The sequence below is a fragment of the Artemia sp. Qi Xiang Cuo genome, chromosome 21, assembly GCF_049724085.1.
Source record: "Artemia sp. Qi Xiang Cuo chromosome 21, ASM4972408v1, whole genome shotgun sequence".
Lineage (NCBI taxonomy): Eukaryota > Metazoa > Arthropoda > Branchiopoda > Anostraca > Artemiidae > Artemia > Artemia sp. Qi Xiang Cuo.
In genome coordinates this window covers 5,706,055-5,729,459 of record NC_142814.1, presented here as the reverse complement: position 1 = coordinate 5,729,459, position 23,405 = coordinate 5,706,055, and the positions used below count along the sequence as shown (strand labels likewise).

General features: G+C 34.6%; 1 protein-coding gene across 2 annotated transcripts in view; it reads right to left on the bottom strand.

Annotated features, from left to right (window-relative positions):
- Nucleotides 1–3,076: 3,076 nt before the first annotated feature.
- The window catches only part of LOC148939181 (terminal nucleotidyltransferase 4B-like), a 585,918-nt gene continuing 565,589 nt past the window's right edge, over nt 3,077–23,405 (bottom strand). For both annotated transcript variants that reach the window (XM_089107013.1, XM_089107012.1), the window contains 4 exons: nt 19,831–19,996; nt 16,100–16,224; nt 12,594–12,686; nt 3,077–7,126 (listed from right to left, as the gene is read on the bottom strand). In XM_089107013.1, the coding sequence (XP_088963139.1) occupies nt 6,948–7,126; nt 12,594–12,686; nt 16,100–16,224; nt 19,831–19,996 (563 nt within the window). In that variant the 3' untranslated portion in view covers nt 3,077–6,947. The remainder of the gene's footprint in view (nt 7,127–12,593; nt 12,687–16,099; nt 16,225–19,830; nt 19,997–23,405) is intronic.

Genomic DNA, 23,405 nt, shown 5'->3' with positions numbered 1-23,405 from the left:
TTGAGTTTGAATTTTAACAGGTATTTGTATCTCCTGAGCTTAAGTTTAAAATGGCCTTTCTTTTCTTTGGAAAATTTATTTTTCGGAAATTTTTTTTTAATTAATCTCAATAATAGATCAGCAGAAAGCCAGCTACTTGTCGCTACAAACGCCTGGAGAAAATATATGGATAGTGGGATGTAGGTAAATATTTTATACTTAGACCTCAGAAAAGCCTTTGATAAAGTCTCACAAAGTCAACTTCTTCGAAAACTACAGTCTATCGGTGTTGGCAATACTATTAAAAAGTGGGTTCTCAACTTTCTGAAAGGAAGATCTCAGCAAATGAGACTGAAGGGATATCTTAGCAGCAATGAGACAAAAGTCACAAGTGGAGTAGTTCAAGGTGGTTTTCTGGGGCCTTTACTATTCAATATTTACATAAATGATCTTCCAAATTACAATGATTTTGAGTTACTACTTTATGCAGTTGAAACGAACATTGTTTGTGCTATAACAAGCTTTGAAAATACTAGTCCCTTCAAATTCCAATCAAATGCCCCTTTTTCGAAGTTTCTACGTCATCAAATGGACATCTCAAAATTTCTGTAAGTTACATTTCTAGAGAATACGGTGTATGTGTGTGTGGGGGGGGGAGGGGGGAATCCACCCTCAAATCACTCTGAATCTTAAAAATGATAGTAGCTTCTGATTACCAATTCAATGAGCCCCCTCTGAAGTTTATACAATCACCCTTTCTATATAAACCTTATATGCCCCCAGGGCATAACTTAAAACCCTTGCCCTGAGGTCTTTAGGGGGTGGGTGTCATCTTCAAAGACATAATTTCCGGACCTTTCAACTACTTTGAACAAAATAGCTATCTCAAAATTTTGATTGGATGTGTTTGTGAAAATGGTGGGCGTGGGAGGGGTGTTAGTTGCCCTCCAATCACTTTCGACTATTAAAAAGGGCACTAGCCCTTTCAATTTACAATCAAATGGGCCCTTTTTGAATTTTCTAAGACAAGACTTTCTATAAAAGCCTTATATGCCCCCAGGGCATTACTTACAACCCGTACCCTGAGGGGTGTGGGGGGTTGTCATCCTCAAAGACATAATTTCTAAGAATTGAACAAAATGAGTATCTCAAAATTTTTATTGCATGTGTTTGGGGAAATGGTGGGCGTGAGAGGGGGGTTAGTTGCCCACCGTTCACTTTCGACTGTTAAAAAGGGCACTAGCGCTTTCAATTTCCAATTGAATGAGCCCTTTTTGAATTTTCTAGGACAACGCTTTCTATAAAAACCTTATATGCCCCCAAGGCATAACTTACAACCCTTGCCCTGAGGGCTATGCGGGGAGTGTTATCCTCAAAGACATAATATCCAGACCTTTCAACTACGTTGAACAAAATACCTATCTCAAAATTTTGATTGGATGTGTTTGGGTAAATTATGGGCGTGAGAGGGGAGTTAGTTGCCCTCCAATGACCTTCAACTATTAAAAATAGCACTATCCTTTTCAATTTCCAATTGAATGAGCCTTTTTTGAAGTCTCTACGACAACCCTTTCTATAAAAACCCCATATGCCCTAGGGTATAACTTACAACCCTTGTCCTGAGGGATGTGGGGGGAGTGCCATCCTCAAAGACATAACTTCCAGATCTTTCAACTATGTTGAGCAAAATGGATAAGATTGGATGTGTTTGGGGAAATGGTGGGCGTGGAAGGATGTTAGTAGCCCTCCAATCACTTTCAACTATTAAAAAGGGAACTAGCCCTTTCAATTTCCAAATGAATGAGCCCTTTTCGAAATTTCTACGACAGCTCCTTTGATACGAAGTGCCCTGGTCTAAAAGAAACTAAAATAAATAAATAAATAAATAATTCATTGTGCCCACATTACTCTTTAATTAGGCAGCGCTATTGCGCTGCCTATGATATTCCATCTTCAAGTCAGAAGATACTTCAAAATCCCTTGCTATTGAATAAAAACACACTGTACTACCATCAATGCAGTACTACCGCCTATTACTGCAGTATATACGCTACTTTCACTACTTGCTACTTCTGCACTTGCAGAAGTAGCAAGTAGAATGATGCACAAAAGCGGACAGAACTGATCACACTTTTTCAGTGTACATTGAACAATGTTTTAAATTTAGAAAGCCTATAGTTCATGAGCTCAAATTTAGAATAAACCTCTTTAGTTGACCTTCGCCCATCTTTGTGCTCTGTGACTGGAGACCCCGGATGGGAAACGTCAAGATAAATCCTCAAAAAGGGAATTTGCAGAAAAACCCTGCAATTGCTAGTTTGTTATTTGATGTGAAAGAGGCAGGAATACATTACAGCGTTAGACACTTAAAACAAAGACAAAATCTAACGAGAGGATTCTCAAGCTTCTTTATCGAAGAAATATAGAAAGTATATTAGGGGAGGGGGAGGGATAGTTCAGATTGAACAATATTTTCGATTAAAAAAGCTCACAGTTCATAAACTCATTTAAAATAAACATTTCCAACTATACTTGATCCAGGCTCCTACGACTGAAAATATTAAACGTTATACAGTTGCACCTAGGTTCCTTGTACTTCTACTTAGGCTCTCTTGATTTGACCTATTTGAAAAAGGCATTATTCTCTATCAAGTCGGAACGGATTTAGGATTTCTGAAAGGTCTTTCTTGATTCTTACTTCTGATTCTAAGTTCTTACTTACTTCTTCTTCGTCCATTTTTAATTCTTCAATACTTTCTTCCCTCTTGCATTCCTCTTTTAATACCATTCTTAGTTCTTTTTAATTGAAAGGGGATATTAAAAACGTGCTGACAACAGAAATTTATAAATTCTGCTTTGATTGCGATTTTTAAGCCTAATATCTCTTCAGGCCGTATTCAGGATTTTTTTAGGGAGAGAGGGTCACAAAAAAAACTTTAAAAGACGCATCGAAAAATTTTTATATGCATTTTCGTTAGGTTTTTACGAGTCAGACAAAATTTCAGGAGGAAGGGGGTGCAAACTCCTTAACCCCTATACTGGATACGGCCTTGTATCTCCCTATTCAAAACAGATTCCAAATAACATAGACCACAAGTTGCAACTAATAAATAAAATATAATGTAAAACAAAAATTGAGACCGGAAAACAAATACTAATAAAAATAGAGGTAACACATGTCTGATGAATTTCTCTCGTAGGGCATTCCCGTCACTGGCGCACTTTACATTTCTGTCATTGTATCTTTTTCAAACTTGACACGTACTACAGTGCTGCCAAAAACATCAAATTTTGAAATGTAGCTCTGTAAAATGTTATTAATTTGTGTAATATTTCTGGTTTATGCAGTGTGGATTTTATTTTCCATGCCCCTAGCGCTTTCAAAGCAATAAGAATTATTATTATTATTATTATTATTTTTTATTATTATTTTTATATATTATTATTATTATCATCATTGCAGCTTTTTCAAACTTGAAACGTACTACAGTGCTGCCAAAAACATCAAATTTTGAAATTTAGCTCTGTAAAATGTTATTAATTTGTGTAATATTTCTGGTTTATGAAGTTTGGATTTTATTTTGTATGCCCCTAGTGCTTTCAAAGCAATAAAGATTATTTTTATTATTATTATTGTTATTATTTATTATTATTATTTTTATATATTATTATTATTATTATTATTATTATCATTGCAGCTTTTTCAAACTTGACAAGTAATACAGTACTGCCAAAAACATCAAATTTTGAAATGTAGCTCTGTAAAATGTCATCTACGCGTGGATAGTTCCCATACTGTCATCGTAAAGTTCTTTAGTAAATGCGTAGCTGCATCATTAAGCTGACTTTGGAAAAGGACCTCAGAGTGAGATGCAGGATTGACTCCCAAAAAGATACTGATTCGTGATGAGTCTTTATTATGTGCCAATTGATAGGATACATTTGCGTCTTTTGTAAGATTTATTGACAAAAATAGTTATTTTGCTGTCTGTCCACAGTTCTATCGCTGGCAGTTTTTTCAAAGTCCTATTGAGTATTATTGTACTAACAATAAGAAATACTTCCCAATTTATGCTCATGAATACTCGCTATGAAAGACTAGGACGATATTTCAGTCAAACAATTAATCAGAGATGTGTTTTTTTTTTAATGTGTGTAATATTTCTGGTTTATGTAGTGTGGATTTTATTTTCCATGCCCCTAGCGCTTTCAAAGCAATAAGAATTTATATTACTATTATTATAGTATCAAATATAATAAAACAAGGGAATGTGGAATCTAAGAAACTGAAAAATACAAGCTGATTTGTTTAGCATTATTAATTAAATTATTGCATATTGATCAAATTATTAAAGTTTAAATATTGAATGAAGTCAACTTAATTTTAACGTCTATATTATTAGACTTAAGAGGATTTTTAAAAGTTTGAACGTGACTTAGCGCGAATGACTTAACGCGTATCACTTGATGTGTGAATGTGAAAAACTGAATAGTTGGGGAGTTGAAGTGTTTCGCGGGGTGGATTTTGAGTCGCTTGTGAGAGTGTGTAAGGATCAATGTTTTATGAGGGTAAGAAATTTGGCAGGATACATATATATATATATATATATATATATATATATATATATATATATATATATATATATATATATATATATATATATATATATATTTTGCCAAGACCTATGGGCTTTAAGAGCAAATAAATTCTATTCTATTCATTACTTCTGTCACTGTGATCGTTTGAAAGCTCGAGAATACTCCCATACTGCCAGTAAAAAAATCAAATCGAAAAAAAAAAAGAAAAATGGAATTACAGAAGCTGAAAAATTAGAACAATGAAAAATTATCATGACTATTAAAACACAAAGATTATGAATAGCTGCCTTTGTCTTAAGTTTTTGTTTTTTTTTAAGTTGCCTTTGTCTTAAGTACGAAGCGCATTTTAAAATGGGTTTGACAAAAACCGTTTTCAGGCTCTCCGTGTTCAACTCAGCGAAACTTTAAAATATTTTCGTATTATGGGCTCCAAGGGTGTTGAACACGGATTCTTCAAAATTAGAACGTTTCAGAAGAGTATGATTGAAAGCCATTCGCAAAAGGATCGAAAAAAAATGAAAAGCGGAAACATAAAAGCTGAAAATTGAACGGTGTCCAATTTCATTTCTTTATGTCATTTTTACTTTTGTTTTCATTTAACCTTTTTTTATTTTTACTTTTGAGTCCAAGTTGCTTTTAATGTCAACATTATCAAAACTCTTAAATCACTAAGTTACAAGCAGTTGTCATTGTCTCAATATTAAGTAAAATTACATGTCTGTGTTATTCGATTAGTGAGAATCTTTTGGATTTAAGACTAAAATCTAAATTTTAGAAATTAAGACTATACTTTTTAAATTTATTATTGGGTAGAGTTGTTTCAAAGTCGTCAAATATCTTATTCAGAAACTCACACTTCATTTCAAAATTCCCCTTCAACGTATTAAATAATATTTAAAAATGTGAGTTTTGAAAGTCATAAGGCCATGATTTAAATCCATCGTAATTTTAAAGCCATAACGTAAAGAAGTTTACATCAAGGCTAACTTATCGGACTCAGAGAAGTTTACCAAACTTATAGGAAGTGTATAAGAAAATTAATACAATGAATGCAACTATTGAAACGATTCAAATAAACTGATCGAATTCACTTAACACTTAATTGAAATAGAGTACTTGGCAGCGAGCCAAATATTTACAACAGCTTCCGTACTTGTCAAGTTCTGAATTAAATTACTTTTCTTTGGTGTTGCAACTCTGTTTAAATTCAAGGCTATTAACTTCACCTCTTAGTCCAGTAGCTTCATGTGAAATTTTAGAATTGCTGGCTTTTTGCCAAATCAATTTCTTCACATTTAATTGTTTTTGAAGATAACTATTATCTTCAAGTTTGTACGCAAAATAATATTTAAATCAAGTTTTGTACACTTCAAGTTCCAACGCTAAAGCCTGTTGCTTGGTAGTTGCAAATGTTTTCAATTTCAATTATAACAACTCCATATTATAGTCCAACAGTGCAATGTAGCTTCTACTGAGATGTAAGAATTATTGGCTTTTGGTCAGATCAATTTGTTCACATTTAGTGCTTACAAGGCGTTGATGAAGAGCTACATTTTAGTTTGTACAAAATATAAAATGGTCAAGTAAAAGTAGAGAATTTAATGTTTTTAGTAGCTTTTGTAAATTTCAAGTTCCAACTCTAAATTATGTTGCTTGGACGTTGCAACTATGTTCAATTTCAAGCATATAAACTTCATATATTTGTCCAACAGCACAGTGTAGCTTACACTAAAATTTAAGAATTATTGGCTTTTTGCCAAATTGTTTTGTTCTCATTTAATGGCTATGAATCATTGATGACGAAGCTAGTACTTTTTAGGTTTATATACAACATACTATTTACAGCAATTTTTATACACTTAAAATTTCGACATTAAATCATATTGCTTGGGTGTTGCAACTGTGTTCAATTTTAGGTATATCACCATCATCTCTTAATCTAACAGCACAAAGAAGCTTCCACTAAGATTTAAATATTATTGGCTTTTCGCCCAATCGGTCTGCTCACATTCAATGGGCTTTAAGTATTGAAGATGAAGTTAGTCTTTCAAGTCCATTGATTTCATCTCACTAATCAGGTTAATTCACCAAAGACTTCATAAAATTTATAATCGAGTTTTGGATCTTAAGATCGTAAATGTCGGTTAGTAAAATTATCTTGGATTTGTAATGCCATCACTTGAGCATTTAACATTAAAATAAGTTTTATGTTGTGAGTTCAATTCAAATCAGCACCATTATGCTGAAGCTTGCAGTGCTGGTGTTCTTTAATCCTGTGACAGCCAAAACAAATCATAAATGTTTCAATTTCCTATGTAGCCTAGTTTGGCCGTAATCACTTAGAATTTTGGCTTTTTAAAAATGAGACACTATATATGATAGTCCAATGCTGTTAGATGTGAGAAGCGTTGTTTCTGCTTCTTCTTCCGACTATTTTTATTTTTTCGGTGCTTGTGCTGACAAAATTGTCCTTTAAAAGATTTTACACACTTACAGATGTCAGGACCAATGCATACACCACCATTACGGCACTTCCGACGACATTTGACTAAAAAAAAGAAATAGGTCTTTAATGAGTTATTGAACTAATTAATGATTAATCTTCAATTGTTTGGAAATTTAGGAGGGGAGCTTAAAATCGTTTTAGGAGGCCAATAAGTTTTATCATTTGGGAGGATGGAGAGAAGAGTGATTAACCCTAAGGGTTTGATTCTTTGACTTATATGTAAAGTTGTTTCCTTACTTCAATCGTAACGCGTAATTACACATAACTAATTAGATAATAAAAAATAATTAAATATTAATAACCAATCCACCTGTATCAATCAATTATATTACGTGTCTTTGAAATTTAAACCAGTCGGAAGTACTAACCAGTTCAATTGATTTTGTTATTTTTAGCTTCAATATGCAACTGCAATTATTGGATTGCTTTCAAAAGAGCGTGTTGAACCATATTACAATCAATTAATTCAGAGCTCAATATGACCCAGTTCATTCTTTTTGTTCTTTTCTAAATATAAATTCTTAGCGTATTTATCCTTCAGTATATTTTAGAAATATTTCGGTTTGAGACTTTCTTAAAAGGAGCAATGGATCTGCAAGATTTTTAACTCTAATACTTTTTTACCATTTTTGACTGTAATTCCTGGTATATAAGGATAACATAGGCGTATAGAGAGAGAAAGTTAGACATGTAGGCTAGAGTCTTTTGACCACTTCTTTCCATTTTCAAATTACTCGTGCAAAAATTCAATTCAATTCAATTCAAACTTTTTATTTCCTCCGAATACGAAGAGTAAAAAAGAAATAAATAAAAATAATAACCGCTAATCAACAGGCCATAAAATTATTTTAAACTATATAACAACAAATACGCAAAGGCCTTCAATCAAAATTACCACACAAATTAACACTTCATTCAATAGATAAAAAATTAACACTTCACAAATTAACACTTCATTCAAAAATTAAATCAAATAAAATAAATTAAGCTTCGTGCGCAGCTCTATATAAATTATGAGAAAAAACATTTAATTTGGATAAAAAATTCTTTTGCTTTTTCTCCAAAACATCAACAGGGTTTTTTATTTTATATGCATTGATTAAAAAAGTATTTGATTCAGATTTAGAAAAGCGGCAAAGGAACTTGGCAAAATTAAAAAATGTGGTTTTTACATGCGCAATATTACTAATTCTAAAAAAAGGGAGAAGCGATGGAAAAAACTAAAATTTGAGGCAAAGCGACTGTATTATATACCCGAGCCAGTGATTTCTGAGAAAGAAGATCGCGAAGACAAATTACTGCCCCGAAACTAGACGCTATTCTACTTTTAACTGCTTTAGAAACAGAAGCACGGCATAGAGCTAAAGTTGGTCCATAAGGCACACCAAGATATAAAAAAGATTCCAAAGGTTTTAAAATACTATCATAAATACGGATAGAAATTTCTGAATTAACGAGATCATTAGCCTTAGGACCAAGTATTAAAAACTGACACTTTTCAGGGCGAAAACGAAGTCCATGCTCACTAAAAACCTTTGCTAAAAAATCTACATTTTGTTGAAGTGACTGAAGCGATCAACTCAAAAGGAGTAAATCATCTGCGTAAGCAATCCACGACAGAACATAACCTTTACAATAAATAAAAGTCAACCGAATTTGATCAATTAGCCCCGCAACAGTAATATTGAAAATCGAAGGATAAATAATGCTTCCTTGTCTCAGCCCCCTACATAACTTAACATTATAATTACTAAACTGATTCTTCCACTTAATACGAATACGAGAGGAGCCATACCACTTTTTAAAACCAAAACTACTGGTAGTGGGACATTATTCTTCAGAAGCGCAGTCATAGCCCAAGAATGGATAATTGAATCATACGCCGCCGCAAAATCTAACGCAAGTGTATAAACTCTATCCCATTGCTTACAAAAGGATATTATTCTTGAAAGGAGGGCATGAGCAACATCCATGCTTAGACCCTTACGGAACCCAATTTGATTCAGGCCTTGGTTACAAGACTCCAAATACTTTAATAAAACTAACTCAAAAACTTTGCTAATCTGGCACGAAACAGTAATCGGCCTATAATCAGAACATCGATTCGTATTCCCTCCTTTTTTTGAAAGGGGTGAAGTGGTAGCACAAGAAAAGCTAGTTGGAAGAACTCCAGAAGAAACAATATTAGTAAAAAGAGTAGCAAGGAGAAGGATTGCTTTGGGGGATGCCCATTTTATATGGTTTGAATGTATACCATCATGATCAAAAGAATGCTTACTTTTTAGAGCTTTAATTGCTATCGTTACATCATCAACAGAAACAGATATTTTACTATTTGGGCGGGGCTTTGAAATTTCTTCCGATAATAAAGAGTCAAGCCGTGATTCAACTGCCGCATCACCGGATGAAAAAACTTGATTATAATGAGTTATCCAATCATCTAGTTTCAGAGAACTATTAGAATCTGGTGAACAATTATTATTACGACGTCTAGAACTAACCAAACTCCAAAGCTCATTCTTATCACTAGTAATCCTTGAACCAATTTCATCTTTTATAATTTCATTATGCAAACGCAACTCAGCCCGAAAAACGCGTTTAGTTAATTCCATACCATCATAAAATGGTCCAGATCGCGGTTTTCCCGCGCAATTCCAAAGGTAACAAGCTTGAGATGCATTCTTTTGGCTTTGCTTTAAAATCGGGTTAAGGTTCCAACCTAAAAAACGAGATCCACGACGGAAAGAATCAGTTCTAAATGCTTTATTAGCCCCGACTTTTAAACTATGAACAATTTCAATGTAAAATAGATCAATATCAATTTGATCAACATCCTTAGAATAATTTACAATTATTTTAGCTAAAGTGCATCTGATTCTTCATGATACTTGCACATTTTTTCCCGATCCCAGATCATTTTATTTACAATTTGACTAGAACTATGGATAATTTTAAAAGATGAACTTTGAATATTTAAATGAAAAAAAAGGTAAAAATGGTCACTAATAGGCATATCCAACCGAACATGAACAGGCTGTGGTAATAACGCTGCATTTGAGACCAGCACATGGTCTAGATTAGAGCAAGAACCAGAATTATCGACATACGTAAAATCCGCATCTTTTGAAACTATAGTAAAAACCGAAAACAAAGATAAAAGAGTGGAGGAGCGGACATCAGAAATAGCAAGTTTGCAGTTAAAATCCCCGCAAATAAGCCACTGGAAATCTGATGGAACTTTTGCCACACGTCGCGATAATTCTTAACATGCGAAATTGAAATCAAAATCCGAATCAATAGTATGATAATTTGTTGGTAAATAGCACTAAAAAACAATAATCCCTGGGATTCGAACAGCAACAAAATAACGATTAACGGCAAACACTGAAACTGAAATATTCTCTCGAATAAAAATGCAAACGCCTCCTGATGGGCGTCCGCCTGTAGGTGTAGCTGGAGATATAAAACACTTAAACTGTTGCAACAGGCTCGAAAGAAGACTAGTAGAGTGGTCCAGAAGATGATGCTCTTGTAGACACAAAATATCCAGATCGCACAGCATAGACTGCAATACATTTTGTTTATCACCAAAACCATTCAGAGATATAATCTTTGCATTAATCATTTTTTATTCTTTGCAACTTTTTCGGTTAACTGTTTGCAGCGAAAGCTAAATCCAGTATGCTCATGAGATCCACAATGGAAGCAACAAAGTTCATTCTGGCAAGGGTTGTTCCTAGAATGAGAGTGTCCACTACCAAGGCACTTGAGACAACGTTCCACGCTAGAGCAGCCTGACGATATATGCTCTAGTGACCCGCATTTGTAGCACATTCGCGGTAAAAACTTATAATCATTAAGCCGGAAATGTTCGTAGCCAATGTGAATCCCATGACGCAAATAATGAGACTTGGCCGTCACCGAACGGAAGTATACACGATATGATTTCGAAACACCTATGCGCTGTATCTCTTCGATACAATGGATAGAAGCATACACACTCTCTGGGTTGATCGGGAAGTCCACTCGTGATAATAAACCGACAATTTTCGATTTGCGAACCTCAGTTTTACCGACCTTTTCATTCAAACAGGCTTTCAAGTTTTCGGCGTTTTGTCTTTTCGTATGAATGACCCATTTCTGTTGCTGGGATCCTGATTCCCTAGAAAGTGAAATCCTTACTATACCATCAGCTCCATCCAACGATTTCAGAAAAGCTTCACGCTTTAAGGGATCATCACAATCTTGTGGTGGAGAATCTACTACAAGACCCACTGTTTCTGACTCGTTATTCAGCGGAGGCCAGGATTTATCATTGAGTTTTTCTTTATTTATACAGCTCAAAACCTCGCTCTGTACTCCATCACAACACTCTTTTACCAAAGCAGGAGTCTCTGCTACCTTACTTGTGACATAATCAAGTTTATCAATTATGCTAAAAAGATGCCGGTCCCATTGGACCTTGCTGTCCAATGGGAACTCAATAGAGCATAGTAATTGCGCTTATCAAAGATTAAACGCAATTAATTACAATAAACTATACTGAACTAAATACACTAATGTGTCATGTATATGTCACAATTTGTCAAATATGGACTAATATGTCCAAAATATTTCAGTATCTGGTATATCAGAAAGAGAACAAGATCAACAATGCCAAATTGCTGTTTCCATTATCAAGCTTTCTAAAGGGAAAGGGATTGTTTTCAGAAATTCAACTGATTTTAGAACAAAAGCTTTGTTCAATACATAATTCAACAGTTGCTACCAAGACCGTACCCACGGGAGGGAGAGAAGGGTGGTTTGAACCCTCCTCCCTAGATGTTTGTCTGACTCGTAAAACGTAACAAAAATGGATAAAAACAGATTTGTTATGTGTTTTTCGAAGTTCTTTTGTGTAACCCCCCCCCCGGAAAAAAAATCTTTGAGTAACCCCCCCTCCCTCCTTCTTCATCCCAGCCAATTCAAAGCTTCCGTTCTTACTTCGTCCCAGTAAGTTTCAATGTCCCTTATATCCTCCTTACGATCTGTTCCAACCCCATTCGGCCCCTTTTCGTTTGGCCCTCGATGGATGATCGGAAATGACGAAGTCTTTGGTAACATGTCATCCTTCAGCATGTCCTAGCCATCTCAACTTTTCCTTATTGCCTTAGAAAGGGGTATAGAACCTCATTTTTCGTATAACTTGTTCTTCTTGAGGCTACAATCTCCTTGAGGAGTACCACTCCTCAATGTCACCCTGCATCAGAGTTTGCAATCACAGTTCTTGGTAGGCTAACTCGTGAAAGGTCAAACCTGACCCCACTATGAGGCTAAGCAAGAAGGATTTGCCTTCCGGAGATCGGGACGGAGGGAGGAGCTTATTACAGAGCGGAGACCCAAAACCATCTCAGAATTTCGAAACAGTTGCAATCTTTTATGCCCAGCCTATCCTTGTCAGTGCATTTTTCTAATTCTGTCTATAAAAAAAAGAACTAGTCTTACATTAATCACTTAAAAAAAAACTTACATTGTTCGCAATTTTGTCCAGAAAATCCGCGTAGGCATGAGCAGAAATTTCCAAAACACGAACCACCATTTTGACATTTTCGCGAACATTCTCCTAAACCGAAATAAACATAATCAATAACAATTTTACGCAAGATCTTTATTATTGTAATTTATTCTCTTAACCGAATTGAGGTTAATGAGGTGTAAAACTCTTCAAAGGAATACAAAGGTAAAAATTGACCCTGACGTGAGCCATGCCTACCGTACGACTCAGGTTGTTACTCGTACTAGTGAGTAGATTTGGAACCCCTTCCGAGGATACCTCTTCTGAGCCAAATATGGTGCATGAGCAAAATTGAGGCTAGCGCCTGGGTTTAAATTTCCTCAGATAGTTTTGTAAACAACATGGGCTTGCCGTAATAAAAAATAAATAAATTGTAGATATTGACAAGCGCCTCACTTTTCGTTTTGTTTTTTGCTTTTTCTTTTTGTTTTCTGCATTGTTTGATTTTAATACTTTCTTTTTATCAGATTTGTATCGTTTACATTTTCGTTCAGAAAATGCGAACGTATTTCTTGTTACTTTCTCTTATAGCGCTGAAAACGCTATAAGACGCTATTTCAACTCTTGGAAAAAAGTCTAAGTAAAAGTACCTCGCGTGAACCAAATTTAGCGCCCGAGCCACATTGTGGTTAGTAATAACGAGTGGGTCTTAAACCCTTTAAATGAACAGAAAGTTATAAGAAAACTACCCCACAAGACCCAAATTTAGAAAAGAAGCCATATTGTGACTAGTGAATAGGTTCAAACCCCTTTAGAAGAATAAAAAGTTCTAAGTAAGTACCTAAGTGTACCTAAGGAAGTCTAAGTGTGAGCTCAATACAGTCCTTGAGCCAAATTGAGGCTAGCACCTGGGTTTGAAACCCCTTAAAACAATAAAGAGTCTAAAAGAGAAGAAGCATGTTTGAACCAAATTTAGAAAATGATCCAAATTGTGATAAGTTGTTGCGAGTTGGTTTGAAACTCTTTAGAAGAACAAAAACCTCTGAGAAAAACACCACACGTAAGCTAAAGTGAAGGGTAGTGGTTGGGTTTAAAACCCTTTATAACAATAACTATGCCAAAGAAAAATCACCCCATATGGCCCGAATTTGGCGCAGTGTGCCACACAATGTGGCACACGGTGTATTGAAAGGTAAGAAAAGAGTAGGAAGAGGTTTGGTTTATGATGAAAGATTGTGTGACGCTGCTCAAGCCACAATAGTGGCTTAATAAAGCGTCACACGTTCTTACCATTTTCTAGGGTTGATTGATAATGTTATTTAAAAAATGTGATAAGTGCCAGTTAAGTATGATGTAATTATTAGTTGAAAATAAAACCAATCTCATCTCACTGTGATGTAGTGAGTGGATTTAAAAGCCTCTAAAAGAATAAAACGGGGTGAATTTACCACATAAGAGATGTTGTGACTAGATTGTGATAGATATTGTGAAATCGGTTTAAAACTCTTTGGAATAAAAAAAAAGTCCTAAAATAATTGAACACATATGCTAAAGTGAATCTAGTGAGTCGGTTTGAAACCTCTTGTAAAAAAAAAGTATTAAATGGAAGCCAAATTTAGCAAATGAAGCAAATTGTGACTATTCAGCGGGCTTAAAAACTTTTGGAAAAAAAATGTTCTAAAAAAAAGCCCCACTTGGTTCAAACATAGCACATGAGCCAGATTCCGATTAATTAAAGAGTTTCCGTAGAAAAAAAAAGTTCCAAATAAAGTAGCCAACCCATTTAAGAAAATTCTGGCACCTTGGCCACATTATGATTCATGAGTGGGTTCCAAACCCTTTGGAAGAAAAAATAATAATGGCCAAAAAAGCACCCCATCTGAGCTAAATATATAAAAACACACGAAATTAAGGTTAGGGAGCTGGCTTAAAAACCCTTTGAAAAATAAAAAGCTTGGGAGCCACATTTCCCATGTAATCCAGATTGTGATTATTGAGTGGCTTTTAAGACCTTCGAAAGGACAAAAGGTTCTGAAAAAAAATGCCCAAAGTGATTCAAACTTGACATATGAGCCATATTACAATTAGTTAATGGACTCAAAGCTCTTTAAAATAACTAAACAGATCCTAAAAAATTGTACTCCGTAAAATCTAAATCAAACACATGATCCTCTGATGAGTCTCATGAGCACATGATATATTAGAATAAGATTGCAACGGTTAAGGTTTAAATTGAGAATAGTATCTCGTTTCGTATAGAATCAGGAATTAAGAAGGGTCGCGTTCTATCCCCGTTTTTATGGATAACTCTGATGGACTTTGTCCTAAGAATCCCAGAAAAGGCAATGGGAGAACCAGAATCAAATGGGGAAGTAAAACTCTCCTAGACTAAGATCATGCTGATGGTTTAAGCATCCTACATGAACGTGTTAACAAAATAGATGATTTTTCGGAGGCTTTGAGAGTTCAGGGTTCGAGAGTGGGTTTGGGAGTTAATGTCAAGAAGACTAATTACCTAAGACTGGAAATAAGTGAAGGTGAAGAGGTGATGTTGGGTAGCAAAAAGTTCGATCAAGTGGATAGCTTCATTCACCTCCGCAGTATTTTTTAGCAGAGAATGTGAATGCAGTGAAAATGTTAAAAGTAGGATTCAAGGCCGAGAGCGTTTTATCAAAGTTAAAAAAAAAAATTTGAAAGAACAGGAAGATAACACTGCAAACCAAGATTAGAATATTAGAAGCTACAGTGATGACAATGGTGAAGTATGGCTGTAAACCGGGGATGCACTAAAAGGCCGAGGAGGATTTGTTAGATGTTTTCCGGAGGGATTGTCTACGGACAGTTTTGGGTGGCCGTCTGACTGACCGTATTTTAAATAGTAAGCAGTACGAAAAATCTTATTCTATCCTACCTTCTAGGGCTATAATGAAAGAAACGTTGAGAAGGCTAGGAGACGTTCTGTGAATGAAGAATGACAAATTGCCAAAGATCGAAGTCGGTCGTAAGGAAGGATTTAAGGGAAATTGAAACTTCTTGGGAGGGTGTAATGACGGAAGCTTTGAATAGATTGGGAGATGGAGAAGGAGCACGGTTAGCTGTGTTGGCCTCGGGTGGCTTCTGCTACATGTGAGTTGTTTAGTGATGCAGTAGCGGTAGTAGTATTGAAACTACTTACGAGAGCAAATCCAGTTTTTTTTTTTAAGAAATTGTTCCATGAGATTCAAATTTAAGGCCTGCACCGCATTGCAATTAGTTAGTGGACTTAAAGCTCCTTGGTGGAACGAACTTAATTCTAAAAAAAATCGGTCCGTGTAGGCCAGATTTAGCCTACGAGGCCAATTATGATTATTGAGCTGTATTAAAACCCTTTACAAAAACAAAACAAGTATTACAAAATACTTTATATAAGCCAAGCTAAGTATATGAGTTTTTTTTGTAATTAGCAAGCGGGCAGTAACCTCTCTACTAGCCTAAAATAAATGCCAAAAAATTATTAAATTTTGACAATATTTAGAACTTACTTGACGAGCAATCGTTTTCACTAAACCCAGGTGGACAGTCACACTTGTTCTTTTTCTGGTTGCAAACGCCACCATTACGACAAGCAGGCTCGCAAATTATTGTCTCGCAATGCTTACCAGTTGTCCTAAAAATAAACAAAGAAATAAATCTTAAAGTACTGAGAACAGTCTTGATGAATTTCGATTTTTAAATTAGCTAAGTGGAACTCTGTACCTGGAAAAACTAGGAAAAATTTGACACACTTGTTTTGTCTTTTTAGTGTTTATAGTAGGCCTAATTGTAGCACTGAAAGTGTTTAAAATGTGAATTATATTTATTTTTTTATTATTTAGTTGTTTGTTTTCTCTTTTGTGTGTTAGTTTTGTCGTTTTTTTTTAGATGTTTTGATTTTAAATAATTGTCTGTTTTCTTCCTTAAAGTTTTTTTTCTGCTGAAATATGCTCCCGGATGAGGAGCCGAAATATTCGGATTTTCTATTATTTAAAATTTGCTGTGTGCCTTTGTTCGACTGCTTTATTTAAATTAAACTCGCTGTTTTCTCTCTTACATTTTATAAATAGAAAAGCAGTGTGGTCTAAGAAATTATTTATTTACTACATAACCAGCTAGTAACCTCATTTTAATTTTTACAATATTTTTGTTTTTGTCCAATATTTTCATATATTTAATGTTTTTGTCTCGTATACCATGCAAGGATAAGATTTTCGTTAAATTCTTAAATACCGAAAATATCTTATATATTATATATTTATATATTTCTTATATATTTTTTTTATTCCCTGCATCAAACATTTTCTCATAATCTATAAGACTGAGGGGTTAAGGGGATTAATAGCCCAGGCACTTCTAAATTTTTAATCTAAGAGTGAAAGAGTCGACACATCATATACCTTCCATAAAACTACACTGTTCTTCTCTTAAAACTTTATCTACAACATCTCTAGGTCTAAAAAGTATCATTATACTAAGTAATTTGGTACCTACAGAAACCAGAAATCACTTTCCATCATTGTTGGGTGTTTTCTTTTCGGTACTTTTGCCATTCAGGTACTTTCGGCATATTATTGCTTTTAAGACTACTCTACTTATATCAGGCAACTGTGTCAAAGGACAAGAGCTTATTGTTGAAAAAAAGTGTTTCTAAGCCATTAAAAAAACCTCTCTCAATTATTCGAACCCATGTAACCTAAACAAGTAAAAATCCACAGTGTTGCTACATGAAACGAATATTTGCCTTTTGGGTGTTTTTTTTAGGTGGTTTCGCCATTTTCCGAAGCAGATTTTTCTGAAACATTAACACACTTTCATAGTTTCGCGTATTTTCAGCTAAGAAAAATGGTACTTTCGGCTGCTTGATTGCTTTTAAGGCTGCTCCACTTGTATCAGGCGCCTGCGTAAGAGGGTTCATTGACAGGAGCCTATTCTTGACAAAGGCCTGTTTCTACGTCATAAATAACAAACTTCCCTCAATTATTCAGCCCATGGAGCCTAAACATGTAAAATATACAAAACTACACACAAATTTAGAACACAGGTCACAGGTTAGACAAATAACATAAAAAATTCATGTATTTGCTGTAAATCAGTAGGCGGAAATCCTTACCGAAATATCTGTTTTTGTCTTTTCGCTTCTTTCTGTCCATTGGGTGAAATTACCGTCTTTTTTGTGTTTTTATTATTATTATTATATTTTTTTATGTATTTTTTTCTCTTTGTCAGACGTCAAGTATCTGTTGACAACTCCACTATGTAAAAAGGAAATATATCTTGAAAAATTAGTTCAAGGTTGGGAAAAAGCATGGAAATATTGGGAAACAAAATTCATAGTAGAAGAAGTACGGGAAAAAGGAATCAAGCACGGATCAGCTAAATAGAGCCTCTCGGATAATTTGGCCAAATCGGCTTATTTGGATGGATATGACAAAACTATTGACAAGTAGAAAATTTAATGTTTAAAGTCCCAAGGACATCAAAATATAAACAATTCGTTCTCTGGGTTTGTCATAGGTCTATTTATACCTGAAAACCGCAATTTTCTAAGTTTTTTCGTTCGGTTTTATTTAAAATTTATGAACTCTGTAAGGCAGTACCACATTTTTTTCAATGTTGCTACCATGAAGGGTGAAATTAAATAAGTAAAACTAACTAGTTAAATAAGTAAAACTACAACGATATTAGTCCGTAAAAATTCAAACATTAATTTCACCCAATGACGTTTTTCGTAAGGCAAAGACTTCAACTGCAAAAATGCACCTTGTGCATTGACCTTTAAAGGTTTTACACCATTCACTATTTTTACTAATAACTCTATCTAGGCATGTGAAACTATCTACTTGATTAATTTTCTTGCTACCTGACATCACTACTTCACCCTCATTTATTCGTAGCTGGGCAATTAACCCCCCAGATTTGGATTTTTTTGTGATTTCATTTGATACTACTTTTTTGGCATTTTAATTAAGAAAGGATCCAAAAAGTAAAAAAGTTCCCCCTTCTCCCTCAATTAAAAAAATTCCGTCTTTCTCCTACATACTCGTGAATCGGCACTTCTGGTGTGAACAAAGGGTGTACCTTGAAACCTGTATATATTATCAAGTTGTGAATGAAGAATGAAAGATTAGTAAAATGCCAGTGTATAAGACACTCCCCCCTCTGTCATGATAGTGATTAGGGTCAGAGCCAACGTTTAGACTGTTTATCAAAGTAGATTAAAGTAGCCTTTCAACACATTCCTTTGATAAGGCCCTAAAGATTTACTTTAAGGTTTAGACTTTAAGAAGTCTAGTGCCGTATCCTCTACCTTTTTTTTTACCTTTATGGCAATACGAGCCACATCTTTACACCTAGTATCAATGGTATCGAGAGCTAGTTTAGTACTATCACTGAATCAGAGTAATTAAGAGTAACTGAATTCAGAGTAAAGAGCGAGAATTTCCACCAGAACCAGATGGACAACGACATCTGTTCTTTTTCTGGTTATTGTTTTATGATGCTTTTAATCGCAGACTATGATAAATTCATAAAAAACAGAAACTGGTGCTGCTCGGCAAAAGTTTGCTCAATTTCATTTTTTTTCATTTTTTCACTTTTTTAAAGAATAGATTTAAATATCGAGAACTAAAGAGCAAAATAAAATAATTTACAACAGGAATTGTTTTATAGGTTATTAATTATGTAAAATGATATTTAAATCATGTAAAATTCTATTTAAAATGCTATTAAAATGCATCAAAATAAAATGCTATTTAAACTATTTTTTCAACTATTAACGATTAACAACCGATTATTATGCATAACAAGCGATTAACGAGCAACAATTTCTACCAGACTCAGATGGACAGTGACGCTTGTTCTTTTTCTGGTTATTGTTTTACAATACGGTTTTGCAATGCTGACCGATTGTCTTAAAAATCACAGACTGTGATAAATCTAAAAAAAAAACTGAGGCTGGTGCTGCTCGGCAAAGGTTTGCTCATTTCCTTTTTTTCTCCTTTTTTAAAGGATAAATTTCAACATTCAGAACTAAAGAGCAAAATAAGAAATTTAAAATAAGAATTCCTTAGAGGTTATTAACTATGTAAAATAAAATGCTATTTAAACTAGAATTTCTTTTTTCTAAAATTTCTTAAACATTGATGCCTATAAGCAACCTATGTAGTTCAACCTAACAATGGATAGTGAGCTACCTAACAAAATATCGGGTATTCAGAAACATCGCAAATTATCATACCCAATTGGACATGCACAGGTTCCGGGACTGATGCAAATTCCTCCATTGCTACAGCCAGTTCGACAAATGGGGACTCCACATGTTAGGCCAGTCCATCCGTTGCGACATCTGCAGACATTCGGGGCGACGCACTGCCCTCTGTTTAAGCAAGAAAGCTTACAAATACCTGTAAGAGGATTTAATTAGACAAACCTGCAAGTTTGGGTTCTTTTGAGGTCTGGAGTCTTGGTAAGGGGCTCTTGTGTGAATTCCTCCTCCCCCTTCCGCTATATGTTAAGGATGATTGTAGAACGTTGAGATATGTTCCGTTGGGTCTCAAATCTTGAGCTCTGGTGCTCTTTTTAAACAACAAAATGAATGAGAGCTCAGTTGTTTCCTTTGTTCCCCCATTCTCTCCCCTAGCTCCATGTAACCTTGGATAAAGTTCTTAAGATAGGCATTTTAACCAAAATGGTTGAAAAGTTCTAATATTATGAAGGAATGTGAGCAATTATGGAGCAATGTGAAGCAATGTGATGCGTGAAAGCCTGGATTAAGGGTGTCAAATCACGGAAATTACAGTTCAGGACAGAGGCTAAAATAGAGCCACTTTAATTCCTAGACGATCTTATTACATTTTTTTCGTCGTATGTTACGAATAATCATAGAAAGTTGAGAGATGTTCCATTTGATGTCGAATCCTGAGATCTGGTGCTCTATTTAAACGAAAAAATTGAATAGAGAGTGTTTTTACCATTTGTTACCCCAGGCCACCCTGGGCCGAATTGGAATCGGATACAATCTTTGAGATAGCCATTTTAATCAAAAGGGCTGAAAATCTTAGAAAGTATGCTTCCAGGGGTAGTGGGATTTTTAGTCTATATGATTCAAGGTTCTCTGATTAAAATAGTCCAGAATGTCTTGAGTCCATGAATAGCGAATGCGAATATTAATTTAAAAACTGATTGCAAAAACATGAATATCAATGTTTAACCCCCCCGACCTGAGGGCGTATAAGGCAGCAACAGTAGTCCTCCACCTCAGATGATCTTAAGCAAGGATGTATTGCTCATTGAGGTGAGGCCAAATGACTCTAGCTTCCTTTTAAAGGAAACAGTCAAGCGTGTTCTGTTGTCCAGCAATCTCCCGTAGACTACCGCTCATTTGATTTACTATATTACTCAAGGTCGTATCCAGGGGGTTAAGGGGTTTGAGCCCTCCCCCTCCCCACGAAATGTTTTTCCGACTCGTACAAACGTAGCGAAAATGAATATAAACAAAAATGAATATAAACAAATTCGAAGCGTTTTTTAAAGTCTTTTTTGGTACCCCCCCCCCCTCCACTAAAAAAATACTTGTGTAAACCTCCCCCACCCAAAAAAAAAATCCTGGGTATGGCCCTGATATTACCCTATGGCCCCAATAATCCCAATTTTTATTGTAAGGGGCCACTAACAAAAATCAAAATTTTACACGGAAAACATAAAAGAATAGAAATGAATATATAAAAAATATGTAAAAATACTTGATTAGTTATTCATGATATATTATATAAGATCCGCTATTTGGAGATATTGCTAATTTATATGCTTTTGAACTTGTCAATGTAAATAGTACAGACAGTTGAATTTCACCAATCGACACAGAATGTAAATCTGACCGAGATTGTATCTAAAGTTGTGCAAGAGATGTTATTCCTATTTACAGCTCAGTGAATTTTATATAAAATTTCAATAATAGTTTTACATAAAAGTTTGATTGTAAGAAATATTCCCTAATTACAGCCCAATTTACTGCTTTAGTCCGTTTACCTCTAACCCTCCTGAATCGATTGTTTTAAGTCCATCTGTCTATGCTATTTGCACTGACAAGTTCAATAGCTGATATATTCTAATTGCTTCTAATCTTTAATATAAAATATATTGGATATTAGCCGAGTGGTTAGCGCTCCGGACTTGAAATCCTGAAGTCAGGGGTTCGAGTCCTGGTGTCGCTGATTCTTTGGCTCGGAACGGGAGTCAATGGTGTGACCTTGTAAGCTCAGCCACAGTCGACCAACTCTAAATGGGTACCTGAAGAAATCTGGGGGAAAAACACGGGAAGCGTCGAATGATTTGCCCCCAACCATGCATTGTGCTCCCGGCCGAAGGCATTGAATCAGGAGATCGGTACCTGCTCAACGCAGACCTCTAGTCAGTATGCGAAAAAGTTTTTAAGTTTAAAAGTTTAATATATAATCTAAATTTTCAATTTTCTAAAGCATTATTTCTCAAACTAGTATCCTGACTCTCCCCATCCCAAAATAGGTCACAAGAAATAGGCCAAAATAGGTCAAAACTGACTTTAGTCGGTTGTCTTGTGACTCATTATTTAAACACAAATTTAAACTGAATTTTTAGTTTTACCAGTAGAAAAGATTTCCTCATTAGTTATTAATTGCTGGATCGTTTTCCAGAGCTTTTTTTGTACAAAATATGTACAAATAGTTTAAATTTATTTACTTATAACTAAAAGGTTCTTCCTCTAAAAGTGCGCAACCCTTTTTTCTGGCCGACTGCAACACTTTGTTTATATAATTACAGCCCATTGAAAAACACTGCTCTAAAAGGGTTTAATCTTTGTTTAATGATGTTAATAATAAAATAATTAATGATAAAATTATAAAATAGCAGATTTACTTGTACAATATATAAATAAATGAAAACATAGCCGACCTTACAGCATAAATATCCTATAAAAATTAGAGTCATTCTAGCAGAAGGGTTAGCACGCAAGCCTAGAAATTCTTTGTCGTATATAACGTCTATTAAGATACAAATTACATAATTTACGTGCATTACATAATTACGTGTAAATTAGGTGTAGTAAGATATAAAATGCAAAGAATACAAATTCAATTTGAAAATTGAAAATTTTCAATTTTTTATAGCATCATTTCTCAAACTAGTATCCTGAATCTCCCCATCCCAAAATAGGTCACAAGAAATAGACCAAAATAGGGCAAAATTGACTTTAGTCAGTTGTCTTGTGACTCATTATATTCTATTATATATGCCGTATTCTCATTATATGAGTATTCTTTTTTCATATACTAATATTAATATACTAAATACATACTATCAAACATAATAAGTATAGAAATATGCTAAACATATAAATATAGTAAATACAATAGACTTGAGTCCTTGTGTTACTGCTTATTTAATTTGGAACGGAGTAGGTAGAACAAGTCACTAATTTCAACCCGAGTCAGCCAAGCTCTAAATGGGCACCTGGGGAAATCTGGGGAAGATATACAGGAAGAGTGTGCGAAAGCACAGGACGGCTGGCCCCCAGCCCCCCATGCACTTCTTGGCTAAAAAACGGTAATCAGCACCACCGTTAGAGACTGTAAAGTCCAATGCCGTATTCTTTTTTTATATACTAATATATTATTAATATATTAAATACATACTACCAAATATAATAAGTATAAAAATATATTAAACATATAAATATAGTAAATACAAAATAATAAAACACTCGTACCATATATACAAATAATATTACAAAAATAAGTCTGAAAATGATGTGATGACATTAGCAATTTACTTCTT